The following is a 23,134-nucleotide window of genomic DNA, read 5'->3' on the forward strand; positions in this document are numbered from 1 at the left end:
GATCTTCATGCTCTCGTTTAGTAGTTGTTGGAAACTACACTGCATTAGGCCTACAAATTGGGTATGGGGTGTAGAGAGATGGTGTGTTGCACTCCAAGGTGTTCCCCAGGTTTCCTCTCCATTGCTTCGATCTTCAGGCTCTCGTTTAGTAGTTGTTGGGAACTACACTGCATTAGGCCTACAAAATGGGTATGGGGTGTAGAGAGATGGTGTGTTCCACTCCAAGGTGTTCCCCAGGTTTCCTCTCCATTGCTTCGATCTTCATGCTCTCGTTTAGTAGTTGTTGGAAACTACGCTGCATTAGGCCTACAAATTGGGTATGGGGTGTAGAGAGATGGTGTGTTGCACTCCAAGGTGTTCCCCAGGTTTCCTCTCCATTGCTTCGATCTTCATGCTCTCGTTTAGTAGTTGTTGGAAACTATGCTGCATTAGGCCTACAAATTGGGTATGGGGTGTAGAGAGATGGTGTGTTACACTCCATGGTGTTCCCCAGGTTTCCTCTCCATTGCTTCGATCTTCAGGCTCTCGTTTAGTAGTTGTTGGAAACTACACTGCATTAGGCCTACAAATTGGGTATGGGGTGTAGAGAGATGGTGTGTTACACTCCAAGGTGTTCCCCAGGTTTCATCCACATTGCTTCGGTCTTCCGACTCTCGTTTAGTAGTTGTAGAAAACTACACTGCATTAGGCCTACAAATTGGGTATGGGGTGTAGAGAGATGGTGTGTTCCACTCCAAGGTGTTCCCCAGGTTTCCTCTCCATTGCTTTGATCTTCATGCTCTCGTTTAGTAGTTGTTGGAAACTACGCTGCATTAGGCCTACAAATTGGGTATGGGGTGTAGAGAGATGGTGTGTTGCACTGCAAGGTGTTCCCCAGGTTTCCTCTCCATTGCTTCGATCTTCATGCTCTCGTTTAGTAGTTGTTGGAAACTACACTGCATTAGGTCTACAAATTGGGTATGGGGTGTAGAGAGATGGTGTGTTCCACTCCAAGGTGTTCCCCAGGTTTCCTCTCCATTGCTTCGATCTTCAGGCTCTCGTTTAGTAGTTGTTGGGAACTACACTGCATTAGGCCTACAAAATGGGTATGGGGTGTAGAGAGATGGTGTGTTCCACTCCAAGGTGTTCCCCAGGTTTCCTCTCCATTGCTTCGATCTTAATGCTCTCGTTTAGTAGTTGTTGGAAACTACGCTGCATTAGGCCTACAAATTGGGTATGGGGTGTAGAGAGATGGTGTGTTGCACTCCAAGGTGTTCCCCAGGTTTCCTCTCCATTGCTTCGATCTTCATGCTCTCGTTTAGTAGTTGTTGGAAACTACACTGCATTAGGCCTACAAATTGGGTATGGGGTGTAGAGAGATGGTGTGTTACACTCCAAGGTGTTCCCCAGGTTTCGTCCACATTGCTTCGGTCTTCCGACTCTCGTTTAGTAGTTGTACAAAACTACACTGCATTAGGCCTACAAATTGGGTATGGGGTGTAGAGAGATGGTGTGTTGCACTCCAAGGTGTTCCCCAGGTTTCCTCTCCATTGCTTCGATCTTCAGGCTCTCGTTTAGTAGTTGTTGGGAACTACACTGCATTAGGCCTACAAAATGGGTATGGGGTGTAGAGAGATGGTGTGTTCCACTCCAAGGTGTTCCCCAGGTTTCCTCTCCATTGCTTCGATCTTCATGCTCTCGTTTAGTAGTTGTTGGAAACTACACTGCATTAGGCCTACAAATTGGGTATGGGGTGTAGAGAGATGGTGTGTTGCACTCCAAGGTGTTCCCCAGGTTTCCTCTCCATTGCTTCGATCTTCAGGCTCTCGTTTAGTAGTTGTTGGGAACTACACTGCATTAGGCCTACAAAATGGGTATGGGGTGTAGAGAGATGGTGCGTTCCACTCCAAGGAGTTCCCAAGGTTTCCTCGCCATTGCTTCGATCTTAATGCTCTCGTTTAGTAGTTGTTGGAAACTACGCTGCATTAGGCCTACAAATTGGGTATGGGGTGTAGAGAGATGGTGTGTTGCACTCCAAGGTGTTCCCCAGGTTTCCTCTCCATTGCTTCGATCTTCATGCTCTCGTTTAGTAGTTGTTGGAAACTACACTGCATTAGGCCTACAAATTGGGTATGGGGTGTAGAGAGATGGTGTGTTACACTCCAAGGTGTTCCCCAGGTTTCGTCCACATTGCTTCGGTCTTCCGACTCTCGTTTAGTAGTTGTAGAAAACTACACTGCATTAGGCCTACAAATTGGGTATGGGGTGTAGAGAGATGGTGTGTTGCACTCCAAGGTGTTCCCCAGGTTTCCTCTCCATTGCTTCGATCTTCAGGCTCTCGTTTAGTAGTTGTTGGGAACTACACTGCATTAGGCCTACAAAATGGGTATCTGGTGTAGAGAGATGGTGTGTTCCACTCCAAGGTGTTCCCCAGGTTTCCTCTCCATTGCTTCGATCTTCATGCTCTCGTTTAGTAGTTGTTGGAAACTACGCTGCATTAGGCCTACAAATTGGGTATGGGGTGTAGAGAGATGGTGTGTTGCACTCCAAGGTGTTCCCCAAGTTTCCTCTCCATTGCTTCGATCTTCAGTCTCTCGTTTAGTAGTTGTTGGGAACTACACTGCATTAGGCCTACAAAATAGGTATGGGGTGTAGAGAGATGGTGCGTTCCACTCCAAGGTGTTCCCAAGGTTTCCTCGCCATTGCTTCGATCTTAATGCTCTCGTTTAGTAGTTGTTGGAAACTACGCTGCATTAGGCCTACAAATTGGGTATGGGGTGTAGAGAGATGGTGTGTTGCACTCCAAGGTGTTCCCCAGGTTTCCTCTCCATTGCTTCGATCTTCAGGCTCTCGTTTAGTAGTTGTTGGAAACTACACTGCATTAGGCCTACAAATTGGGTATGGGGTGTAGAGACGGTGTGTTCCACTCCAAGGTGTTCTCCAGGTTGCCTTTCCTGAGCTTCTATCTTGAGGCTCTTGTTAAATAGTGGTTAAATGGAACAACTGCATTTGGCGTACTAGTTGGTTTGGGGCCTACTAACAGTGTCTGCCGCTCCTTGCTGTTCTCCTGGTTTCCTGTCCTGAAATTCCATTTTCAGGCTCTCGTTAAGTAGTTGTTAATGTTAGACTGCATTTGGCCTACTAGTTGGGTTGGGGCCTACTATCGGTGTCTGCCACTCCTTGCTGTTCTCCTCCACTGAACAAAGCTGTGCCGCCTGTTTACTACGGTTGCCAATTTTGAACTGCATTTCGACTACTTACTGATTTGGGCCTACTCTCTGTGTCAGCCTCTCATTCCAGTTGTCCTCCACTGCAATGCCCCCTGGTTAGTCCTGTGTTACCAATTTTGAACTGCATTTAGCCAACTTTATTCTTTGGGCCTATATCTGTGTTTCCTCCTCATCCTGCCCATTGCCCAGCCAGTGATAGATGAGTCTGCTGTTACATTGACCCAGAACGCAAAATTCCCCGTGCATGCTACACAGCAAGATTGTGACCCTGCTGAAAGTCAGGTTCCTCTTCCCGCATACCATACCACCTTACACGGGGACAAAGAGGAAGGTGCAGATGAAAGTGCAGGTTCCTTCATCAGGTAGGGGGAGGAATACTAGTTGGCAACGTCACTGTCACAGGGCCTCTCATAGTATGCAAAAGTGTTGCTGCCGGTGGGAGGCGCCCCCGCCGTGCAAACACACCGCTGTACTTTGAGGGGCCCTGTGCCAGTGCCAATGCCAACTAGTGGGCCCCCCCTGCTTGCTCAGAATCACAGCACTTGCAAAGTTTAAATACTTACCTCTCCCTGCTCCACTGCCGTGACGTGTTCCAGATTTCCTGGGCCCACTAATTACTTGAACCAGCCCTACCCCCCACAACTTTAGCCAAATGACCCCCAATTTCAAATGCCTTCCAATTATTATAAGGTAAATTACGATTGACAAGCTTCTGTAACAAGAATGGATGTTTTTGCCATTAAAATGGGCAGTGTAGGTGTTTTCCTGGCCTCCACTCACTGCCGACTATGCTCCCCCATTGACTTGCATTGGGTTTCGTATTTCGGGCGATACCCGACTTTTCGCGATAATCGGCCGATTCCACTCGACTCGACTTCTAAGATAGTCGGGTTTCGCGAAACACGACTCGACTCTAAAAAGGTCAAGGTCGCTCAACCCTACTGCTGAAGCTATGGACTGAATGCTCGAGGGTGTTGGATTGTCCTGGGATGGGCTGGAGTCCTGCAAGCACCTGGTAAGAGTGTGAGTCCTGGAATGGTCAGAGTGTTGGATTGTCCTCGGATGGACTGGAGTCCTGTAAGCACTTGGTAGGATCATGGACTGATGGCCTGTGTGTTGGAAGTGCCTGTGATTGGACTTCCTGGAAGCTCATGGAAAGGCTGCATCTACAGAGCCTGAGACGGTTTCTGTGTTTGGGGAAGCTACAGTTCCTACTGTAGGTCTAGACTATCCGAGGTGCCCTGGTCACAAGGACGGTGATCCCAGTGAGGCAGTTTCCCTGTGAACTAACACTGGCAGGAGTCAGTGTGTGGAGCCGAAGCTCCTGAGGTAATCCCTGGTATGGGATAAAACCTGTAATATATGGCAGAGACGTATCTGCCATTGGAACAGACTGTCGGGGTTTAATATGTTCCGTTGATGCATGTAATGAAGAGAAAAGACGTGACTACCGAATGCTTTGTAAAGCCACACGTGTTAAAGTAACAGACTGTGCTTAACCTGGCTTAAGGTGCGGTTTATGACGCTTTAATAAACCGGAATGGACTTAATTTGTGGAAAAATCGTGCCTGTATGCGTTATTCCCATGCAAAACGAGTGTTCCCCAAGACCCGAAGTAAGGGAAACGCTACATTATGTAAAACATTTGTTTATTAGGAGCACATTTAATAAATCTGTAAAAGGTCTTTCACATGTTTGCAATGGAATTCTATTTGCCTTTCCAATTTTAGGAACAGACAAGTGAAATAAACCCTTTAGTGCATAATGCCGTAAGAGTACATCACAGTTAGGATATATGTATCTGAAATGGGTTCAGGAGCTGAGCCTATAGCCTGCAGATCCTGGCTGTGATACATAGTTGGCATTTGCCTATAACAGCAACTTTCATAACTAGCCTCAATGCCTACTCTTTTAACACAACTGTAAATCACTGACAGCATTATTTAAATAGGCATGATGGCTGTTGCTTGTTCTCACAAACTCCCATCTGTCCACATCGGTGACGGATTCCCGAGTTGCTGATGGGTTAGCATTGTAGGCCCCCTTTGCTGTCATGTTGGTCCTCTTATGAAGCCCAGCCTGTGGCTCCTAGGAAGATGTCTATTTCACTAAGTACTGAAATGCAGTGGTATCACAGTACGGTATATAATACAATCTCTCATGAAATCAGATGTTTTTAAAAAATGCAATTCCCTAAGGCAGATGTGAAAGAAGCTGGAAAGTGTATTTACACTACTCTATTACTTAGGTGTGTTCTCTTCCCAATAATCGGCCAGTGTAAACAGGCTGCCATTCACCCAATGGACGAGCAATGCTTATTCTGTGGGAGAGAAGCAAGTCGAAGGCACAGCTGTATGACCTCAGGTTAATGAAGCTGCACACACACCAGGAATTTGTGTACAAAAAATTACCCTTTAATTTAACTACAACAGAGAGAGTAGCGCTTAGAGAAATGAAAAGTTGGTCAGACACGATCATTCGTATAGCAGATAAAGGTGGAAACACCGTGCTATTATCAAAGGACTTTTATATGCAAGAAGCGTACTCACAGTTGTCCAAGGTAGATACTTACCACAAATTAGATAGAGATCCCACATTGAAGTATCAGATGGATTTACGCACCCTATTGAGAACTTATATAGAAGGAGGGACCATTTCAGCAAGACAGGCAGAAAAATTATTTCCAAAATTTCCAAAAAAACCACATTGGTATCACGTACCAAAAATACACAAGTCCGCCACAGCACCGCCAGGTCGCCCTATAGTCTCGGGGGTGGGTTCCTTAACGGAACCACTCTCGAGGTATTTAGATTGGCTCTTACATCCCATCTTATCTGATATTCCCTCGTATATACGGGATACGAAGCATTTTCTAAAAATCCTAAAAGAATTTTCTTGGCAGGAGAGCTTTGTTATGGCCTCTATAGATATAGAGAGTTTGTACACCCGCATACCACAAAATTTAGGAGTACAAGCAGTTCGAGAAATACTTTCTTGCACGACAACGGATTCAAATACGGTCAATTTTATCTGTGACGGTTTACTTTTTATTTTGACACATAATGCCTTTCAATTTGATTCTGCTTGGTATAAGCAAGTAGAAGGTACTGCAATGGGCACGCCCGTCGCATGTACTTTGGCAAATCTTTTTTTGGCCGTTTTTGAGAACCGTTATGTGTATACAGACACCAATCCTTTTTTGAAACACATAAAACTGTTCATAAGGTATGTGGATGATGTATTTATTGTTTGGGATGGGGCAGAAGGAGATTTTAGCCAGTTTGTGTGTTACCTAGAACGGGTCAATAATATGAACATGAGACTGACATCAGTTTTTGGTGGGTCTAGTCTGGAGTTCCTAGATGTAAAACTCCGAATTCATGAGGGCCGAGTATTGACAGAAGTATTTCGCAAACCCTCAGCCACAAACTCCCTCCTTCATTATAACAGCGCACATCCCCAATATGTAAAAGATTCTCTCCCGTATAGCCAATTTTTAAGAGTAAAGAGAATAAACAATAGCATAGAGGGTTATAAAAATCAGTCCAGGGAACTATATAATAGGTTCAGAGCACGGGGCTACCCACGACGGATATTAAATAATGCACAAAAAAGAGCGGAAGAAGAATTAGGTACGGGTACCAATAAGAACAGAGAACAAGATAAAGTACAAAACAAGAGATTTGTCTTTAGCTTTAAATTCAGTCCTATGGACAATTGTATAAGGACAGCTATTAGGAATCAGTGGCACATATTAGGAAAAGACCCGTCTCTTAATATTCCCGTTGCTAATGGACCACTCTTTGCATGTAGGAGGGGAAAAAATTTAAAGGACATATTGGTCCAGAATAGGGTAGTCACACACAAACAGAATTGGTTACAAACTGGAACCCCAAAGGGCAACTTTAAATGTGGTCACTGCAATTTTTGTAAATTTCATTTGGTGGACAAATATATACAATTAGGAGCAATACGCCACGTAGTCCGAGATTTGATAACATGCAGAACCACACATGTGGTGTACACAATATTCTGCCCCTGTGGATTCTATTATGTGGGCAAGACCATTCGCCCGTTATTCATAAGATTCAGGGAACACTGTAACTCGATTAAAACAGGAAAAGGGGCTCCACGATTGATTAGTCACATACAAACTTATCATGGAGGTAATTCAGGAGTCATGCGATTTGCAGGTTTAGAGAAGGTTGTGCTTCCTCCTCGGGGAGGAGATTTGCACAAATTGCTCCTCCAAAGTGAAGAAAAATGGATACTACGAGCAAATGCCACGGGACCTCTGGGCCTAAATGAGAGATCCGAGATGTCAGTTTTTCTATAATTAATAGTAGCTCTATGTTATATTGGTTAGATTGTTCGTTTATAATATGTCACGTCACACAGAGATTTTTTGTTTTTAACCACGTTATGTTTTTAACTGAGTAGAAGGAGTTTGATGTCCCAGCTGGTACTGGGTTGGAAGGGGTTACTTTGTAGCGTCATTACCGCATAAAGCTCCCCTCCCCCCCGGACATACCTTAGACCTGTAGAAGCGCACCGGCGCGAAACGGTCCGTCGTCTCGTGACATCCACGCTCTCCCATAAGATCCTGCTACTGCAAAAGTTTTTTATGCCACAATAAAGTCTGGAAATTGGATATCGGGCGGTGAGTGCCGTCTTTCAAGTTCTTCAGTGGTACATTGGATACAAGTTTGTTCGTTTCATGAGAGGCACCCGGACCCGACCCAACGGCAAGTATACACGCGATAACGGAGTATTCCATGACCCAGTGTCTCGGCTATTGACCGGCGGTGAGTGCGGATTTTTCTTCTTGTTAGTACAGTTCAGATAAAACAGTGGAGCAAATACAGACGACGATCATTTCACACTTACATTGCGCTTCAACAGGATGACCTGACGGGTACTATGTTGCATAGTCCTTCACAACTAGAATGTATTGGTGCCCTTTGGCGGACTTAACCACATGCCCCACAAGGTCCATGCCAAGCTTGTGAAATGGGACCTCTATAATGGGCAATGGCACTAGGGGACTTCAAAATTGGGACACGGGTACTATAAGCTGACAAGTAGGGCAGGACCGGCAACAGTTAACTATCTCCCGGTGACACCCAGGTCAGGACAACCTCCTAATGACCAGCTTTTGTGTTTTGTCAATTCACAGATGTCCACCAAAGATATGGGAATGGGCCAGGTCTAACACCGTATGCCTATAGGGACCCGGTACTAATAACTGCTCTACCACTTCTTTTGTTAGTTTAGTGACCGGATGCAGCAACCACTTAATGCAAAATGTGGAAACCTGGTATCCGCCTCCGGCTCTTGGCAACCCTATTTATCACAGTCACATTTTCCAATGCCCCTTTTAGGGTAAGATCCTGCATTTGCGCAGTCCCAAAATTTCCACCAGATACCCCCAGTTCATTAATCTCAGCCTCATTGGTCACCGTCTCCTCCTCGTCACCAGCCAGGACAAACAAGGGGAACTCATCCATCTCCAGCTGCGATGGGGTTTCCTCAGGGTTGAGCTGGCTTCTGTCTGGGAACACTTGTATCCCTGACTTCCCCAACAACTCCCAGAACAGGCTAAATTCCCACCCTATAATAATAATAATCTTTATTTTTACATAGCGCTAACATATTCTGCAGCGCTTTACAGTTTGCACACATTATCATCGCTGTCCCCGTTGGGGCTCACAATCTAAATTCCCTATCAGTATGTCTTTGGAATGTGGGAGGAAGCCGGAGAACCCGGAGGAAACCCACGCAAACACGGGTAGAACATACAAACTCCTTGCAGATGTTGTCCTTGGTGGGATTTGAACTCAGGACTCCAGCTGCAAGGCTGCAGTGCTAACCACTGAGCCACCGTGTGGCCCCATACCCTATTATCACCGGGTGTAGCAAGTCCTAAACCACCCTGACCTCATGCGACTCTAACCCACAGATAGTCCTTGGCGTCCCCGTGGATACAGCAGACACCCACGTTTTTCCCTGGGACCAACTGGTGGGGGAGCGTGAGCCTGAGTCTAAACAGTACTGACACCAGCACTCCATTTATGGTCACAGGACATGACTGCAGCCCCTCTCTGGGCTGATAGTCCACACTGCAGGTGGGATATGCATAGTAGGGGCAACATCTCCCTAGGCTGCAGTCCATCTCTTTGGGGGACAAGGGACAATGGGTGGCTATATGTCCTGGACTGTGACATCTCCAGCAAATCAAGTCTCTCCCTGTGGCCTTTGACAACCCCTCAGCAACCCCTGGGGATCTAGGGTGGTGGCTCTACTACCCCTCTTTTGGGGCTCAGGTTCCCGCTGGGTACCCCAGTAAGGGATGCACCACCCCTGGTTTCCTTAGGAACCTTTCGACCACCTGGAACCGTTCCACTAGGCCCACCAATTTGTCCGCATTTCGGGGATCTCCCTGGGCAACCCAGGTCTGCATCGGCATAGGAAGGGAGTGCACAAATCTGTCAATGACAACCTGCTCGACAATCTGGGCTGGACTGGAGGATTCGGGCTGCAGCTATTTTTGCACCAGATGCAGTAGGTCAAACAATTGGGACCGAGGCGGTTTATCCCCACAATATGCCCAGTGGTGAACCTTTTGTGCTTTCACTGACATAGTCACTCCCACGCGTGCCAAAAGTTCAGTTTTTACCTTTGCATACTTTGCATATTCTTGCGCATCCTGTAATGCCATATCATAATAGGCCTTGGGGGCTCACCAGTCAAATAGGGGGCCAGCACCTCTGCCCACTGCTCTGGTGGTAGCTTCTCACTTTCCACCACCCGCTCAAACACAGTCAGAATTGCCTCCACATCATCATCTGGGGGTCATTTTTTGCATAGCCAGTCTTACCACCTTCTGGACATACATGTCATCACCTGGACTTGGGGAAGGTGCTGCTGGTCTTCCAAGAAACGCCTCTACCAGCAAGTCAATCTGCTGCTGGTGATGCTTGTGCTGTTGCTGCATCTGCTGCATAAGTATCTTACTTGTCACTTGCTGTTGCTGCTGTGCTTGTAGCAGATGTTTCAGCAGGTCCTCCATCTTGCCTGATGTCATACAATGGCTTGTGGCCATCCCACGTGTTCACTGGAAACACTGCTAGAACTTCTAACACCACCTGTGGTAGATCAGCTCACTTGGTTGCACACGGAGGTAGACACGGGTACACTGCGACTTTAAGATCTTCCTTGGGTTTATCGTAGGCAGCATAAACCCAAGTGTGGTAAAGAAAATACAGCCCTCTGGGCAAAACAGAAAAACATAAAGGTGGCACAACAAACACAGTCCTTCTGTTAGCGGGGTCCCTCCCTCTAACAGCTGGCAGAACACACAATGTTCAGTTTCTCAAGTCCATGCAGCACTTTCCTGGAGTGCTCCTCCTCCAGGCATTCACACTCAACACAGAGTTTTTCCCTTCAGCCATTTAAGTCCAGATCATGTGACTCCTCCACCATGTGACTGATCACATGACTGCGACCTCACCAAGGTCCTGTCAGCACACAGTGGTGTTAGTGCAGCGCCCCAGAGACCTGGTCGTTGCAGTAACGTTGCTCTGCCACTAAGGGGAGTGATGGTACGTCTGATGGCACTAAAGGAGTTCTTCTGACCAGGTATCACCAGCACACATTACACTTCACACTCCGGCCACTAGGCGGAGCAAAAGGTTTTATTTATTAGGCCACTCCTCACACTGGTAAAACTAGGTGTTGGATAGGAAGTTAGTGAGAAGCTGACTGGGTTGGATTCAGGCAACATTCTACTGAGGCGTCTAGCCGGTGGCCGGAACACCGAGGAAGTAACTGACTCTATGCCTTACTTTAAACTCCGCAGGACAGTTAATTATAGGTTGGCTGTCTACCTTACATCACCTAAGCAGACATAGGGGGCAACGCGTGGAGAGGGGCGTCTCTAGGGTCCCGGAAGAACACCGAGCCTACCCGTCAAACGGGTGCGTCCTAGCCATAACATACCTGGGGGACGGGGAACTAGAAAGAACTGGAACGAATTAGAACGAACGAGAATAGAAGTTGTCTGAGATCTCCAGCTCAGTGTGATGCAGGCCTGCAATGCTGCTTAGGTGCAGAGTCGGTATTTCCAGCAGACAGTGGTAGCATATCCAACTGTGCCGTCACTGTCACGATTAACCTCAACGCCGACCTCTGCTGCATACCTCTGCACGGCCACCTCAATTCCTTCCACAGGCGGACTCCACTACAGCGCCAACACCATGATGAGTGCAGTTGGACATCTCACCGCCACCACCGTGACAACCGCTGCTCCGGCTTGGACCTTCTCCACTGACACCACGATGCAGCAGGACTCTGGTGTGGCTTTTTGGACCGGCCCCACCACGATGCCGCAGGACCCTGCCATGGCTTTCAGGACCGCCCCCACCACGATGCAGCAGGACCCTGGCATGCCTTTACGGACCGGCCCCACCACGATGCAGCAGGACCCTGGCAGGGCTTTCCGGACCACCACCACGACGCAGCAGGACCCTGGCATGGCTTTATGTACCCCCCCACCACGACGCAGCAGGACCCTGGCATGCCCGTTCGCTTGACAAGCGCTATGGACTGTGAGACAGTGCAGCCGGACCCTGACGGGTCACCCGCCACCATGCTACAGCATATGAGCCCACCAAGACATCCCCCTACCAGGCAAACCCCAAAAAAACTCAGAAAAAAAAAAACCTCTTAGTATTCCTCCCCCTTCACCTACCGATGTGTCTGTATTGTCAGTTTTGTCTCACCCTTCCAGTGCGTCTCAAGCCTCTCATGTGTCAAGCCCCATCCCCGAACTTCCAGACCCTTCTAGTTTCATTGCCCCTTCTCCTGCCACCTCTGCATCGTCCACGATTAGCCAGGCCTCAGTTCTTCACACCCCCCGTTTACATCACTATACCCCAAGCTGACTTTTTTCAGTTGTTTGTTAACAAAATAAAAAAAAGTTTGATTTGCCACAATTATGTTTGGTTTATTGTGTCTATCGCCGCCGGCAACACACACCGTGCGCCAAGAAACGTCGCCATGCACTTACTTTTTGGGCCACATCATATCTCCAGTAGTTAAAAATACAAGACTGCAGCTATATGTGTCTTTAGTATTCAGATATGAGGTGGGCCAAAAAATATAATATGTATCTCCATATTCTTTTTTTGTCTATGCCTAGTGTGGCAGTATGAAGAGAAAATGGTGGAAATACAGTGCAGTCCTCTCCTGAACAGGTCAGGTGTCAAAAAACTCATTAGTTATGACACCTGACCTGTTGAGTAGATAACTGCCTTGTACATAATCTATTACACACAAATTGAGGGCACAATGGTTGTCACACGCTACATATCTATGCTCACCTGCCCATGTGTCAGAAATAGTGAATTCATGAGCCTGTATATGTTTATCATGAATTCATTATTTCTGACACCTGACTTGATGAGTATAGATAGCGTGACAGTGATTGTCTCTTCAGTTTGTGTCCAATGGATACATGAGAAGACAATCATGACGCAATGACGTCAACAAGTATTTGTAAACCAAAACAAGGAGTGGAACAATTATAGGTAAATTATGATAACATAATAACTAGCACCTCTGCTTGTATCACCCACTTCTGGTTTTGTATTACAAAAAATGATATTAAATACCGATCAAATACTGCCAGGTTTTGTACAACCTTGGTTTAGAGAGGAAAAAGATAGGAGACACGGTCAACACAACCAACACTAAAGTTTATTAATGTGAAATATTATTTTCATTGTAGAAAATTACTGGTACAGATAAAGATACAACAGGACATTTCCACAACATTGTCCTGCCATGACACCCGTCCAATATCTGAATAAAAAAAGGCAGCAAATTGGTCCCGCATGTGACCAACGACTGCAGTTGACCGCAGCGGGTGATGCTGGAAATCAGGCAGTGGGTGTGCAACTGGTTAATCCAGTTCAATGTTGGGTCGCTCCTTAGTCATTATGTAATTGTGGAGAACCACACAGGCTTTGACCACCTCGTCAACTGTTTCCACTTTTAGATTTATGGCTGATGCAAGAATGCGCCATTTAGCGACCAGAATGCCAAAGGTACACTCTACTGTTCTTCGGTCCCTGGTCAGTCTGTAGTTAAAGATCCTTCTAGTGTGGTCCAAGTCCCGACTTGAATAGGGCTTCAGTAGATTTTCACACATCTGGAAGGCCTCATCCCCAACCATAACAAATGGCAGCGGTGGACCTTGAGTGTTGGGGAGAGGCTGTGGAAGGGGGAAATTGAAATTGTTGCCATACACACGCCGGCCCATATCCGAGCTCTTGAAAGTCTGGGAATCGTTGCCACGGTCAAAAGCTCCAATGTCCACGGCAATGAAGCGACAGTCTGCATCAGCTATTACCATGAGCACTACAGAAAAATATTTTTTATAGTTGGAAAACTCCGATCCGGTTCTGGCAGGTTTGATAATGCGGATGTGCTTTCCATCCACCGCTCCTAAACAGTTGGGGAAATCACACACATTCCAGAATTTTTCTGCAATTTCACGCCACATGTCCGCGGTGGGTAGGGGTATAAACTCATCACAGAGTACATTCATCAAAGCCCGACAGGTGTCCACAACTATTCTGGACAGGGTGGATATTCCAAGCCGGTATTGGAAGTGGAGGGATGATAAACTCTCCCCTGTGGCAAGAAATCTAGAAGAAAAACACACAAAAAAACAACTTTACAATCTATTCTTTTTATGGTGTGGTTACAAAAAAAAAGAGGAAAATACACAAAAAATACATGTCAGAATAACATAAATTTGGACTGTCGTTGGTTTAGATTTTGAACGTACCTTAATGTCACCAGCAGACGTTCCTCGGGTGGAATCGCTCTACGGAGCTGGGTGTCCTGTCGCCGTATGGCTCCTTGGACACGAGAAAGCAAATCCCGGAACGATTTTTGCGACATTCCCGTGTACCCCTGGAATTTCTCCGGGTTGGTATTAAGCTCGGCATAGAGCGTGTGATAGGCTCCATGGCTCTCACGCAGTTCAATAATGGGGTGCCTCCAAAAACGCCTACGTTGTCTCCTTCTCCATCTTTCGCGATTTCGCTCTTGCTCCCAAGCAAAAGCACAGGCAAGAAACAACTTGAAGCTGAAATCCAGGTTGAAATAAAAGCTCTCCATGCGAAGATCCATCATAACACAGGATACAGTAGCAAGCTGTTAAAATTTCAGTAGCCCTAGGGTCTATATATAGAGATCCCATCATATACTCCCTCTCTAGTCCCATTGGTGGTGTCTGGTTATCTTGATTTTTCTCTTGTGAAATTTCTCTTCTTGCGCACCAAAAACGCAAACGCAGGAAAAAACGCATGTAAACGTGTACAAACGCTGCGTTTTTTTAGCCGCATGCGTTAACGCTGTGTTTGTACGCATTTACATGCGTTTTTTCCTGCACTTGCAGATGCGTTTAAAACGCTGCAGATCAAAACGCAAGTGTGAAACCAGTCAAACACGGGCAAGCCCCCCATATTTTTTGGCTGTCTAACAGCAGAGAAACATGCTACCACTGGAACTCGAACATGTCACTGGAGCACCCACGATACTAGTTGTGATCAATAACAACTGCAGCAGAAATTTAAAAAAGTAAAGAAAGTGGAAAAAAAAGTTTTATAAAAATAAATATAGAACTTTGAAGTACAAAAATAAAAAAAAATAAAAAAATTGGAAATATACTAACATAATAATTGGTATAGCTGCGGCCATCATGAGTTGAACGATAAATTAATCTTATTTGTATCCTGTATCGTAAATCCTGTGAATAAAAATGTTTTCAAAACTTTGCCGAAATTACTGTTTTTGGTCTTCCCACCGAATAAAAATTGGAAAAAAAAGCAATGTGTTTTTTAGTTTAAAGGTTCTTTGTATTTTCTTGTTTGGGTTCAAAACATTTGTCCTACAAATGTTGGGTTGAACCTGGGAAGAGTGAAAGAGCCACAGAAGCCAGTTCTCAGGTTAGTGGATAGGATGATAAATGTATTTTTTTGGGGGGAGGGTGGGGGCAAGCTGTGAAATTGTTTAAAGTTTTCCTATTGTCTTTAATCATTATTATGGGTATCATTGATATTTTGGTAATTGCACAAAAAATAAGGTGTGTCCTTTATTAGTTAATTAGCTCACAAAGATTCTTATTTGGTTTAGGGAATGGCATGTGTATATATGCTAATAATATGTTGCATTTATATGCTAATAATATGTGTGTGCTAATAGAATGAGTGACTGGGCAAGTTTTAACTTTATCAATTATTGTTGCTATTGATAATTTTTTATCTAGATTCTTTCCTGTTTGATATTTTATTGTGATTATGTTTCTTTCATTATTATGTTGTTGGTTATGTTTTTCATATTTTAGCATTTCTGCAGTTCTTTAATATTTACAAGTGTGTTAACTGTACAGATGTGTTATTTTGGTGAGTCGTAGTCAATATAGGTAACCAAAGAGGGTCTACGAAAAGCTCTGAGTAAGAGAGTATCCTCCATTCTAAGAAGTTACACAGAAACCACGTAATTGTAAGAGACTAGATGTTGATGAGTCTGCCAGCAAGTTGTGTGAAGTGCCAGATACTTTTGAAGTCTGTGCCAATCATCTATGTCTGTTCATGTTTTTGCTACTAATGAGACTGTTGTAACACTCCCTTAAAGCTGAAGCTAACTGGCGACTTTGCCTCTGACATAGGTCACTACATCACAGCATAATGAAAGTGAGTGGGGTTGCATTGTGATCCACAAGGTTCTATAAGCGCGGCAAGCAAGTCGCCCTGTGACCCCTGCCTTAACAATACACATTCCCTTTAAAGAGACTCTTATGATTGTTGCCTTTTTTGAGTAAAGTTATCCTGAACTATCGTCAGTGTATGTCTGCATGCCTACTGCCATCCAACAGACACCACCTGTCACTAAGGGTCATTGCATCTTATCTTACAGTACATTTAAAGGGGCACATCATCATCCTCACGCCACTTACATGCTGCCCATTGCAGAGATATGTAGCATACACATCAATGGTGGATGTCATTTTGGGAATCATATATTTCTAATACAAACTGAATCTATGAATTACCGTATATGATTGCCTAGGTGGGATTAGTAGATCACAATGAGCCTTGCACAGCAGAAAAGGATAAATAATCCACAGTTATGAGTTCAAGTTTTGCTCTATCTTCACTTCTGTTCTTGGCTGCACTAACATGATTTCTCACACTTTTCTTTTAGTCATGGTTGCTTACAACACACCTTTTTGCAAGAGTTATCAACTTTCTATTACAAGATCATAGGCTGCATGCCATGTAGTTGTGGTTACGTTCTCAGCTCCTCGTGTGCCCTCAGCTAAGAGACAATTAGCGGCCCTTTCAAGCTTGGGATTAATGGGCCACTTGTTTCGGCAATTAATACCATTGGAGGATTATTCATAAAGCAAACAAGAGAAAAATCAATGCACCTGCCCTACAGGGCAGAAGTAAGGAGCAGTCACAGGTAGCTTGCAAGAAGTTCAAAGTGTCAGCTCAGACAGAGCAGCATCAAGAAAACCCTGGCATGGCAGGTGGGTCTTATGGCATTTTGAGTTAATTGATGTGGAGTTAGATTATAGATTCTTTAGATCATGTGGTGAATATATTATATTAGTAAATCTCATTGCACAGCTGAACATATAGGTATGACAAGGAAGAAGATGAATGCTTTATTGATATATATTTTCAAATATTTGGCTGGCAAAATAACAACTTCAAGATTAGCTTGTACCCCAAGACTAGTGGAAACCGTGAGTCCGCAAAAAAAATATGGAGATATATTTTGATCCTAGTGATCGATTATAATTACCCATACAATTCTGCGTAAGTCATGAATTTACAGATGGTATCCATGTGCTGTTTACGATTAACATTGTAATTGATTGGAGAAGCTTTGCAGGGTTTTTTTCATACGTGAAAAATCACTGATGAAACAACAATGGCGAAATCGGACACATGGACCGAACACTGCCAAAACTCAGATCTAAAACACTGATCATATTTTGGAAAGTCGTTTAATATTTGTTTAACTACATGAAGCCTACTGTACAAATCCTATAAACTCTGATTTGCTCATGGTCGTTCAGTTGTGTCTAATATGTTTACATGATGCAGAATGATTCCTTGGGGTTTTAGCATGCTTTCCTGATCACTATGAAGTGGCTTTCATTTTTCCAAAATACCATGTGATATTTGCATGGTTAAATTGTTTATTGTTTTTTCTACTATATCAAATAAGGCTTTGTAAATGCATATTGCTGATATTGTTCTTTAGAAAAATATGGTGGTGCATGTCATGAAATTGGTGGCATACAGTTGTGAAGTGGAAGCCCCATGCATTCGAATGAGAGTCCTGCTAGGGGATATTTATTGTACATGAAACACTTATTCCTGCATCAAATGGCTTTGTTCATGTCACAGCTTTTCCAAACTGTACAGGTACATGGCAGTGGTTTTTGCAAAATCTATGAGTTGAGGGTATATCTTAACCATCTGGGGAGTGTTTTTTAACACTACTTTTAAAGGCAATCTGTTCAAAGGATTAGCCTACCTAAACTACCTGTACCGATAAGCAGGCCAAAATAAGTGGAATAAAATGATACCTTGATATCTGTGATCTGCTGTTTTTATTCCAAAGAAATCCACATTTTTCTTAAAGGGAATATGTCACCTCATATTTCGTATATAAGCTTCGGCCACCGGCATCAGGGGCTTATATACAGCATTCTGTAATACTGTAGATAAGCCCCCGATGTAACCTGAAAGATGAGAAAAACAAGTTAGATTATACTCACCCAGGGGCGGTCCCGATGCGGTGCAATCCGATGGGTGTCACGGGCCGGGTCCGGTGCCTCCCATCTTCATACGATGACGTCCTCTTCTTTTAACGCATGTCCCTGCGTACCCAATGTTAAAGATAGGGTACACATGCGGAAGTAGGCGGAGTGTAGGCAAAGCGTAGGCGGAGCTTAACAGAGGATGCACGCAGCCATACAGAGCCCAGTCAAACTCAAGTGTGTACTTAGCCTCAGTTCTAATTAGACATAGGTCTGCAGCAGAGTTAACAGCACAATGAGAGAAGAGCTACAACTGTAGATGTGTTTGTAATGACACAAAGCTTGACTCTGCTGTACAGTATTAGTAATAATCACACAAAGGTCTGTACTGAGATCAGACTGTCAGTTATAAAATGTTTCACACACTACTTAAAATAAACTTCATTAGTAAATTTCAAGGAGATTTATGTAATCCACACATTACTTTATCAATAAAGTTTCAGAAAGCCAGGTAGCAGGGAATTTCCAAAAGAAAGCAGTTTTATTTAAACATGACATACCAAAATGAGACAAAACCACAGCCTAAAAAAAGCATGATAAAAGCACATGTAAAACAAAAAGCTCTCCAAAACACAATGAAGAAAAATGCAAGCAACCAAATTTTACTAATAGGTGCAGAATGGCTGCAGAAAATCTGCAGCATCAAAAACTCATCAAAAATTAATTATGGAAACTTAGCTTTAAGGATAAATCTTGCACCCTGCCATTTTCCATTGTATCTGCCACCTCCTGGTCTTTTATGAACAATTGCGGCACATTATGGAAGTCAGCTGATGATAATGAATGGCCAAGTAAAATTTTCTAGGTGGCTTGAAACCAGAAGTTCAATTTCAGGCTTTGTACGAAAAATCCATGTGGAGCCACACATGAGCAATTAATTACATGGGAGTCAACTCTTTACTATCCTTCCCCATTTCATGACATTGGATGCGCGTTAATAAAAAATCTTGTTAACATTCCTAGTCTCACGTAAGCAAGATTGCAATTGAATCTAGATTGTAATTACATGTAATCATACAAACTTCTAGACACAATGCTATAATATATAATTGCAGCGATCTGGGAAGTACATGGTCATTCATTTTTATGAGTATTAGTAATAACCTACTTAACATAAGGTCATGCCCATGTTGTATATATACACACCATATATTTAAGGGTCTGTATAGAAGCGGAATTACAGAGGATAGGGAAGGTTTACCAAGACTTTTTCATTGCTCCATGGTATGTACATCAATTTTTCAGGGTACCTTATACTGTTTCCTTATTATCCTTATTGCTATATCCCTGGGTGACAAAGATGAAACTTCCATAAAAGTGAATGGAAAGAGCCATGAATATATGGCCACTTCTCCTGTCACATCAGTCCTAGCATCAGAAAACTAGGAAATTAGGAGACTTCCATTCTGGATAAAGGTGTGAGACCTGCATCTATAAAAAATGTATGGTATATCCTTAGGTTATGTTATAGACTTCTGCCATGAGAGATCTTATTTAAGATGTATGTAACTAAAGGTTTCTATTGAAACATAAACCCATTAAGGGCTAAATAAAAGTATACTAATAAGCATTATGGGTATAACTTTGGATGGAAATGCATAAGGGGCCATAGAATAAATGTGTCATTGAAAAAACTGATAACGCACATGCTCAGTGTGAAAAAAAGCCTAATAGTAACCCCAAATTATATTTGATGTTCAAATTGATGCTAACATTTGACATTGAGTACGTTCACATGTATTGGTTTACCAGTTTGATGTATTTATTTACTACTAATTGCGACAATTGTCATAACAGCTTTGATTAGCTGTAAATGACATACAGCGTTCCCCGTCAGCCAAGAAACGCCACTGTTCCGCCAATACTTGTCTATACAAGCTATGGTTATATTCAAAGAAGGTAAAAGACTTATGATACAGTTTTTGCATCAAGGGCACAATTAAACATCCACAAATTGCATTTATCCTCTGCCTTGTAATGTTCTGAAATAAGTCGAATATTTATAGGGTGTGCTTTGGGTTTGAAAATTCTCAATATAACAGTATGTGAATGGAGTAATATATACTGTAGTTGTGGGAAAAAGTTTTAACACCTGCCTGCTACCATTCCTGAGCAAGCTCTGCACTGGTGTTTAACCAATCCTGTAGCTGAATGCATTTTGGGAAATGGTCCTGGCACTTTCTGGACTTACTGGGGCTCCTTGAAGCCTTTTTTACTGTATTGTACCTTTCTCTTTTTAGTTATTGATGATCCAATAAATGGTTGATTTACAGGCAATCTTAGAAGCAGCAATATCCTTGTCTGTAAAGTCTTTTTGCTTGATGTTAAGTAACGGTAATTGCATGCGTTTCCTTAGAGGTAACCAAGGTTAACAGAAGAAGATAATGATTTGAAACACCAGCCCCTGTTTAAAACAGGGGCATAATGAGGGGGAGAAATGAGGGGCATTTGCCCCAGGTGCAGCCAGGAGGGGGGAGTCATCAGGCCACCTAATTCGGCAGTTCATGGTGTCTCCCTGGCAGTGGCATTTTGCCTTCCCTCAAGAGTGTGATTCGGCTGTTTTCAAAGCCAATTGTCAAACTGACAGCCATCTCAGAGAAGCAGTGAACCACCTAATCCATTAATTCAATTGTACGAGCATCTTTCAGGCACAATTTAAGCCCTAACAGCCAGCACTTCCATGTCAAGGAAACATCAGCAGCATGATCAGCTAACCTGACGCCACAACTACACCACATAGGATGCAGACGGCGGCAAAATAGGCACTCCAATGCGGCCAAAGACAAAAGAATTTAATTTAGGGGGAGAGTGTGAGGAGCCAACTGTATGGGAGGAGGAAGAATAGTTAAATGTGTGAAGAGACAAGAGTATTGAGGGATTGGGCAAATGTGTGAACAGACGACAGTATAGGGAGGAATGGGTAATGGTGTGAGAAGATGACAGTATAGACAAAAATGAGTTAATGTGAGAGGAGATGACAGTATGGGGGTAGTGGACAAATGTGTGAAGAGATAACAGTTTGAAGGGGTAAATGTATGAGGAGACAGTATGGGGGAGAATTGTGAGAGGTACATTATGGGGTGGATGTGAGAGGGAACAGTATGAGGAAATGTGAGGGTGCACAGTATAGAGACTGGGCAGTATAGTGGGGACACAGTGTTAAGGGACAGTGTAAAGAGGGGCACAGAATGGAAAGGGTAGGTCAGTGTGGATGACAAGTAAAGTAAGTGTGGGAGTCATATTTTGTGGGAGGAGCACAGTGAGGGGCAAGTATCCAGGGATACAGAGTAGGGCAAATATATTTATTCAGGAACATTATAATGACATGGTTATATTTAAGGGTGCTATGTTAAGTTATGCTGCAGAAGACCAGAGAAGATGGAAGTCTGCAGAGACGACCTGTGAATGTCCAAAGTCATCATTGATCAGATGGAGAAGAAAAGAAAGAGAACTGCTCCAGTCAGAGATGTCAACTATAAGATTCCATGTATGTAAATGTTTATTTGTGATACTGCCTGTGTCTCATTCATCAGTACAATGGTTCACAGTCTTATGATGGCTGGTAAATACAACTCCCTGCATCTCCTTACTCTTGTTAAGGAAAGATATATATATTGGTACTGTGTTAGCCAGTGGATAGAAAAATATTTAGAATTGACAGTCCTCAGTGGTTGATACCTTTTAATGGCTAACTAAAAAGATGGTAACAAATTGCAAGCTTTCGAGACTATTCAAGGCCCCTTCATCAGGCATAGACTAATACAAATTCTGAAGAATCACATATTTATGCACTATACAGCCCGGAAATAATGCCATAGATAAGACAGGTGACGTGAAGTAGAACTACCATTATGTGAGAGTGATAAACAGTTGTGCCCATAAATATTGGAACAGTTCATAGATATGGAGTGTGAATGTTTTATTGTTATCTTATTGGGGTCTGGTTCTGTGTTATGATGCCCTCACATGGTCTGAGGAGCAAATTCCTTAATTGATGTAAAAATACATAAATCCATGCTACACATTCATTCCTGCCCTGAGTGTGTCAAAGGTCGTCGTCAGTTTATATTCCCATACTCTTTTGGCCCTCTGAGATTTTAAATTACCCTTTAATACAAGTAATCTCATGTCCATGATGCTATGATCAGGGAGACAAAAATGTATTGCCACAGGTAGATCTATTCTTCTTTCTCTTATTGTGTGGCGATGAGAGTTAATCCTTGTTCTCAGTTTTTGACTTGTCTCCCCTACATACAAACCCACAGTTGGACATTTAGTACAAATAATTAAGTTCACCACATTAGATGTGATGCAGCTGAAAGTACCTGAGATCTTGCAGTCCTGATGTGAATTGGGGATCTTTATCTTGTCCGTGGTCATTATAAATGGAGAGGTTATATATCTTTTCTGGTTGCAAGGAAACCAGCTGTTTGAGAGGACAGGGAGCTTCTCACAATGATACTTCTTAGATTTGGGGGCTGCCTAAAACACAGTAGTGGAGGTCTGGAAAAATGGATTGTAAGTGGGCATCTTTTTGTAGCAAAGGTTGTAATTTCCATGCAGCTCCCTTTAGCACCTCCAGATTTGGTTTGTAGGTGACTACTAGAGGCACCCGGTTATTTTCTTCTTTAGCTTTGTAATGTAGCAGGTGATTCCTTGATATTCTAGTTGCTCTTGTAATTTGGTTTTGAATTGTTCTTGGATTGTAGCCCTGATTCAATAAGTCTTTCTGTGGCGACCAAGGTGTTCATACCTTTCCATGGGTTTGGAAAATATATGATTGTATCTAATGGCTTGGCTGTAGACAATAGAGTTTTTTATGTGTTGTGGATGGAAACTGTCCATTTTAAGGTACGCTGGGCAGTCGATTAGCTTCTGATACAGGGATATCCAAAAAGTTAATTTCAGTGCTGGAATATTTGAGTGTTAAGTTGATGGTAGGATGAAATTGATTAAACTGTTCATGAACGTCTTTAGCTGTGGCTCAGACTCTGTCCAGATGATTAAAATATCATCA

At 43.6% G+C, this 23,134-nt stretch overlaps 1 protein-coding gene across 2 annotated transcripts in view; it reads left to right on the forward strand.

Annotated features, from left to right (window-relative positions):
• Window positions 1-16,670: 16,670 nt before the first annotated feature.
• The window catches only part of OTOP3 (otopetrin 3), a 130,115-nt gene continuing 123,651 nt past the window's right edge, over window positions 16,671-23,134 (forward strand). The window contains exon 1 of one of the 2 annotated variants that reach the window (XM_069752146.1): window positions 16,671-16,812. In XM_069752146.1, coding sequence (XP_069608247.1) covers window positions 16,806-16,812 — 7 coding nt within the window. In that variant the 5' untranslated portion in view covers window positions 16,671-16,805. The remainder of the gene's footprint in view (window positions 16,813-23,134) is intronic. The other variant, XM_069752145.1, reaches the window with a different exon arrangement.

Source organism: Ranitomeya imitator, chromosome 2 (genome assembly GCF_032444005.1).
Source record: "Ranitomeya imitator isolate aRanImi1 chromosome 2, aRanImi1.pri, whole genome shotgun sequence".
Lineage (NCBI taxonomy): Eukaryota > Metazoa > Chordata > Amphibia > Anura > Dendrobatidae > Ranitomeya > Ranitomeya imitator.